Source organism: Rhea americana, unplaced genomic scaffold (genome assembly GCF_003343005.1).
Source record: "Rhea americana isolate MKP2758 unplaced genomic scaffold, rheAme1 scaffold_118, whole genome shotgun sequence".
In the NCBI taxonomy this organism is placed as follows: domain Eukaryota; kingdom Metazoa; phylum Chordata; class Aves; order Rheiformes; family Rheidae; genus Rhea; species Rhea americana.
This window is the reverse complement of record NW_028185239.1, coordinates 431,024-438,048: the sequence shown is the minus strand read 5'-3', so window position 1 is coordinate 438,048 and position 7,025 is coordinate 431,024. Positions and strand designations below refer to the sequence as shown.

At 41.0% G+C, this 7,025-nt stretch overlaps 1 protein-coding gene across 3 annotated transcripts in view; it reads left to right on the top strand.

Moving 5' to 3' along the window:
• Nucleotides 1-7,025, top strand: part of BBX (BBX high mobility group box domain containing) — a 142,141-nt gene that overhangs the window by 117,500 nt on the left and 17,616 nt on the right. For all 3 annotated transcript variants that reach the window (XM_085319133.1, XM_085319114.1, XM_085319123.1), the window contains one exon: nucleotides 4,943-5,032. In XM_085319133.1, coding sequence (XP_085175259.1) covers nucleotides 4,943-5,032 — 90 coding nt within the window. The remainder of the gene's footprint in view (nucleotides 1-4,942; nucleotides 5,033-7,025) is intronic.

The following is a 7,025-nucleotide window of genomic DNA, read 5'->3' as shown; positions in this document are numbered from 1 at the left end:
TATCCATCATGAATTTGGGCAAAAAATGGATTTGGATCATAAATATCATTAAAGTAAACCAATTCACTGCCCACCTCCCTTAATGAGGCTTTTAGAATAAGAAACTCATGTCACATTTTGCTGCTTTGTATATAGCCAGCCTGAGACACAGAAGTGAGAATGTGGTAGAGATAACTGAGACTGTGACACTAATATCAATGCATAAATACAGAAGAGAAGCATCATAAAATGAGGGAATGACTTACCAATAGTTCTGCAGAAACAAAAGGATGCTCAAGACTTTTCATAATGTGAAAGTGGTTTGTTTTTCTGCCACGGTGGTAGTATGGCTGTCTGACTAGTTTTCATTCAGATCTAATACATATATTTAGCCAGGTGACCCTGGATTAAATCCATGCCTTTTGAATGCTTCCCAGATAATCACATTACAATATGCAGGTTTGAGCATCTGTTCTCTTCTAGTGCATGCCAATTTTGGTATTGATTTTTGTATTTATGTAATTAGATGTAGAACAATTGGATCTTCCAAAATTAGACTTGTGCTAATACCAACCGAGTCTTGACTTTACAAACTTTTCAATTTTTACGGTATGTATTGAAGAGAAATTTTTTAATCAAAATGAATTAATTATTTTACAGTATGATAATACAGTGGTTTATTAAGCAGCATCTGTTGAGAACAAAATCTACTTATCTAACTTGACTGCAAACTGAAGTTGTCATAGCAGCTTCCGGGACTTCTCACCACTGTAGTACCTATCCAAGTGTCTATGTGCCTAAAAGTCATGCAGGTCATTTTGCGAAGTCCTGAATTGTTTGGGAATTACATGGTCTAAATGCTGCCTCAGGTCAGGCAGCCTAGAGCTGAATTCTACTTTTAGCTGGATTCGTGAGTAAGGGCTCATTTTTACCCTTGTTTGCATCACTGTTGAAAAGCTTTGAAGTATTTTCAGACATATCTCAAAGGAGGGTCAGGAACATAACTGCAGGCATGTTGCAAGCTTGATATAAGTAGTTCTGGCACAGCCCAGTGGAGGAGGCCATGGAGAATTTGTCTCTAGCTGTCAGTAAGGGCTCTTTAAACTAAGGCAGCTGACTTTGCACTGAAGCAGATGGGAAATAGTCACATGAACTTTTCCACCAACTGAGCTATGGGGTTGCAACAAGCAGCCCCAGGGCAGGAATATCTGATAGTGACACTGATGTTTCTGCAGTGAACATCTAACCACAGGCCTGAACTAAATCCAGACTGAGATAGTGATATTTGTTCCTAATTTCCATGAATGCTGAATTCACTTAAGCTAGCTGGGCAAGCTGTCAGCTTGTGTCAGTCATCCCAGCTCCCTGGAGGGTGAAGTTCAGCTCTCAAGAGAAATTAAAAACTTTCCAACAAATCATTTTTCTCTCGGAAAAGAATGATTTCTAAAAATGCAAACATTCCGTGGCAATGGGTTGATTTTAATTTGTTTTATACCAGATTTTGTTAGGATACTTAGAATGTGAGTTGTGGAACTGAAGCTACCTGAACCAACCTGAACCAAGCAAACTTAACTAACTTAATAGGGAAACTGTTTCAGCTGAGCCAAGTACTCATTAAGCTGAATTCCCAAATTAATTTGTGGGGTACTGGCAGGTTGTTCAGTCTAGACATGCTGTTGGCTTGCCTGTGAACTATGATGTCCARAGATGGCTAGAGGATGTCAACCTCAAAAGGTGTCATGCATGTATGTGTACAAATGTGTACAAACTTCTGTGAGTGTTACTGAAAATGAAACATGGCAAGCACGTATTTGTGCAAARCGATAGCAATTGGTTTGGGATGATTCCAGGTTTTTTGACTTGTCAGKTTTTTTTTACATCATTAGAATTAAGCAAAAAGCCAAAGCGACTTTTTTTTTTCTTGCAGCGTGATGAGCATGATCTGTGAAGGGGCAATATAGTCTCGTGGATATGACTCAGAGTAGGGAGATAGGAGAGCTCGACTTCAGTGTGCTGCGCTCTGCATTATGCTGTTGCGTGGAACTATCTGTGCTGCTTTGCTCTTCCTTTGAGTTGTCTCAGGTTGTTCRGTCGTGAGAGAAGAGGGGCTGTGATACTGAGGCATCCAGCACAAAGGATGCGTGCCTGGGGCCTTTGGATGCACTTGTTTTCCAGTCAGTAATGCTCATAAGGGGTAGATTTAAAGACTGTTTGAAACCAAGCCCTGTTTTTATTAAATAAACATATGCAGATCCTAAACTTTCCATGCATTCTCAGTCTCTAAATAAGTATCTACTTTCCACAGTCTTCAGATCAGAATGTGGTACTTAACATTTGGAATAGGTTCTAGTGCCACGTTCTAACACTTCCCTGAGATGCTAGGTGAATAAAATTAGAAAAATGCCTTTTTTTTTGTAACTGTATACCTTAAAAAAAAAAAAATCTACCCTGCTTGTCCTGACTTTATTTTATTTTGAGATAAATGATGTCAGGTAATTTTCTGTCAAGTTTCATTAAACTATAGCTACAAGAGGCTAAGTAAAAAGATGGCCCGATCTTCTAACYAACCCAGGCAGACAGGGTTATCAGGGTATTTTTCAGCTCCTCGGTGGAAAATCAGTGGATCCATGGTCATTGAATCTTTCATCTATTGGGCTTGCTGTGCCCAGCCCCTTCCTTCTGCCAGTTCTTTCAACATAAAAACACCTGAAGAACCCTGTAGCATGGAAGCTCAGCTTCTGTGTAAGGCAAATTTGAAATTTCTCAGATGAGAGAGAAGTGATTTTTTTCCCGCAAATATTCCAAATTGCTCTAATTCTGCTCCTAACGAAATTAATGGGAATTTTTCTTCAATAGGAGCAGAACTGAACAAGCTTATAGCACTTCTGTAAATCCCCCCACCCCAAGCGTTTTTAAATGGTTGTATGCATATTCAATAATAATGTAACAAAATGGCTGAAAAATATGGCTATTCTGAATTTATGCAGCTGGCCTGCTCCAGCATTCACTGGAGCTGTGGCTGACTTTTTTCTTCTTTCCAATGGCATATGTGCCAAAATATCCAACCACACAAGTCATCAGCCTGCAGTGAGTCACTAATTTGTTCATATGCAAAAATGAGCAAAAAGCGTAATCATTATTTCTGTCTCGTGCTGTGAAGAAGTGCTCAYTTACACACTGACTACTTCACTTAAGCTTCCGTTTTTTGGGAGGTAAGGGGAGCAGAGTGCCTGGCTTGCTTTCGTTTGGAAAAGAGAATGCGTCTTATTTTAATCTGTGGCCTCTAGGACTAGAAGTAAAGCATCAGCTTAAAGTTAATGCTTCTTTGTGACATTCCTTTCGGTCTTAGCTTGGTTTTTTTTGGCTCGGTTCTGAGCATGAAGTCTGTCTGGACATCACATGCCATAATGTTTCCAAGATCATGACCTAAAATGTTTGGCAAACACCAGCTCCTCTGGGAGTTGCGGAGGTCAGGTCACAGCAACCCGACAGCCTCACAGCACAGAGATTTTAATAAAAGGCAATTCAACCAAAAACACACAGCACTCAGTCCACAGGGACTCTGTTAGCTCCTGTAAAATCAATGCGGCAGCTTTTGGGAGGTGTATGTATTCCTCCTGGTTTTGCTGTGTTAATGCTGAAATGCCATCTGTTTGGTCTGGCCTTTGAAAAATATGGAGCTTTGGGGAGTGGAGGGGACAYGTTCCCCAAGTTTGGGGGAAATGCAGTTGCAGTTCGTGATGTAAGCTCTGTTCATCTTCTTGCCTTCTGCTTCCTTAAGTGGCTGCCTTGAACCGACTGAGTATTCCCAGAAGGAGGTTTCTGCTGCCATCAGTCACATGTCTTGCATGTACTATATAAATGCTGCTTCTTAATTCCCCCCATGCAGGGCTAGTCAGTAGTGGAAAACCTCAGAGAGATGATGTAGACTTACCTTGATCTTGTGTTCTTATCTTGTTAYGGTTGTGCCTCTGCAACGAATGTATTTGGTCCCTTTTGAGGATAAGGAGTGGAGGAGGCCAATATTTGGTCAGTACTTCTGGGGGACAGAATACAGTTTGAAGTCAGGGGCTGCTGGGAAGGTCTCCCTCCTGTTAGGCTACAAGCTGTCATGGCATCTGCTGTACAGCTCATTTCTGGTGAAGTCCTGAAATCCTACTTATGGCTRTATTTTTGGAAATAAGCATTTCAAGTGCAGTTTGCTTCTGAAAAGTAACTCCATAAGAATGGCTTTGCAGTCTAGAGTTTATGCATCTGTTATTTCTTTGGTCTGTTATGTCTTTGTTGCTTTTGTATCACCATTTACTCCATTAAGGGGTCAAAAGATGGCCTTTTAATGGCCCGTGCTAATACTTTGTGGTCTGCTAAGAAGGCTGCTGGCAACTACTAGTAAAGACTGTGCTGTCAAAGTAGGGATGATACTGTGAGCCCAGCACAACTTCACCTTCCCCTCTGTTATTTAGTATGAGTAAGTTTATACGAAGTGCAGAAGTAAAAAGTACTTCGTACTACTTAGTACTATAAGTACTACTTATACGAAGTGCAGAAGTAAAAAGAAGTAAAAACTCCTTTTACTTCTGCACTTAGTATAACTTTGTTTCTGGTCACCAAAAAGGGCAAACCTAACTGTCATCTCCAAAAAGGAGCATATCTTAAGAGTTTAAAAAACAAAGAAACAAACTAACCCCTTGGTTTTTGTATGGTTAAGTTTTCCTATGGTCAGCATTCTCCAAAATGCCTTGTATGCCCTTAATCATGGGGAGCTGATGGGTTGAAGTACAGGCTGCTGAAGTCAATGGAAAGCCTTCAGAGCCATTGTGGGAGTGAGGGTAGATTTTGTACTTCCCCATGAAATGACATTCTGTATTAATGGAAGGGGAGGTTATATATACTACATACTGTGACTGTTGTATTCTTTTTAAGACTGCTAATTAAAAGTGTGTATTGTTAATATTGTCTGTAGGTTCATTCCAGTCTCAGAAAAAGAACTTATTCCACAAAATTGTCAGCAAATATAAGCACAAAAAGGAGAAGCTTAATGTTCCGGACACAGGTACTGGTGCATTACTCAGTTAAGGTTTTGGGCCACCTTCCCTTTGAATTCAGACTTGGGTAATGCTTCTGGACAGAGGCTATTCAGTGTTCTGCTTTGGTCCCTTACTTCCCTATCTGCTTTGGTTTCATCAGCTCCTGGGTCTAATTGATCATATTACCTTTTTCCAATATGATGCTGTTYTGCTGTTAATTGATATCTCCCTTAATTACAGTTGCACTTCCCRTGCTCCAGACTCCTGGCAGCAGAGCTGACAAAGCAAGGACAGTTCTGCAATTGGCTCTGAACCCTTTTTATCTTCCATAGCTCCTAGCCCTTTAGTCTTTTGGCTGCTCTATCAATTCTGTATCRGAGACCGTATTATTTATTCCCAGGCCAAGGCATTTATCCATGTTCCAGTGGCCTCTCTGCTGGAGTAGCACCTTCTCTGGGATTTCGCTCTGTCTGGAACTCAATAGAGTGCAGATGAATGGACTCTGTAAGCCTGTTTCTGCACTACAACTCAAAGAGTCCTGCCATCCCCAAACCAACCCACCATTGGTGGAAATCTTCWCTAGCTTTTTCTGCTTGCTTCAGACTGAAGAGAGCTTCTCCAGTTTTAAAGTTCTGTCATGGGCTTGCTGTACCCTCCGTCCTGCTGCTGGCAGCTCTCCAAAGCCTTTTTCTTTTTTTATCATTCTAGACCTGTATCTTCACACATTCACAACTCCCAGGGGAATTTTCAAGGGTACAATATGTGCAGGACCATAGCTCAGCATGTTTCCCGGGGCCATTTTTATGTTTTTACTTTCTGGTCATCATGCCCACACTATCCAAATCGGGCCCTGGCAGAGATTTTTGCCCGTGCACAGTAGAGTTTGCTCCCACATTGTCCTTGTGGTGTAGAAGAGCCTTTCTGGTTCTCCATACTTGGGTGGCTCTATGAATTAATTTCTTCCCCCCCCCCCTTTTTTTTCCCCAATCAATGTCTATATCTTCCTAAGATAATAYGGTTCTCCAGTTCCCAGTTCCCCCAGCTGTGTTTCTGCTTAATCCCTCTCCCTAAGGCTCAGCCATGTCACTTCCTCTCCTTTTCCTTCTGATGCTGTTTTGTATCCTCTGCAGTGTACTTGCACTGTTGTTGTGCATAGGCTCTACCAGCTCTGCTGCACTGTAATTCAGTACAAATGTTTTGAAATGACTGATGCTGTTTCATTGCATTCGTACAAYAAATATATTGTGGGAATTGCTCATGAGAAGTAACTGTCTTGCTTCCAAGCTGATTGTGAAAAAGGCATCATACATTAATACAGGTCTTATTGTATGCCATTCAGATTATTGTGCCTAAATTATTAAAAGGCCACGGAGAGAAATTGTTAGAAAAACGTGTTAAAATTCTCGTGGGAAATGAAACAGAARGTGTTTTATACATGGTTGAGTTAAAAATTTAAATATCTTAAAACGTGCAGCAATAAAGTGAAGCTGAACAAAATGTAAAAAAAACCCTCTGATTAAAAGAAACCATCATCTTTTGATATAAAGCATGCACTACGATCAAAGATTCAAGCCTGACAAGTGCTGAGCACCATGACCTTATTCCAGCACAACACAAAGGCAYGTCCTTGGCCATTAAGCATGTGAGTAATGTCACTGTGTCTAAATGTTAAGGATATGCCTACGCATTTTGCTGGATTAGGCCCAGTTTGCTACCCCGCAAGACAGAAGCAAACACCAGAGAAACCTGTACTTACCAGTGTTGCAAAGCCCACATAGAAATCTTCAAAGCAGAGACAGTGAATCTATACACTGGTGGAGAGCTGCAATTTCTGGGGGTTAGAAATCCAACCAGGGACTGAAAAAAGGTAAAGATCTGGGGTCCAGTCTGATCTAATGCACCATATGATGATACTGAAAGTGAGGCATTTGTCAGCAAAGTCCCATGCAGGTGTGGCCTTTGGCTGTCTCACCTTCAAGATACTGCCTAAGTAACATCACAGTTTCATGATTACCTAGG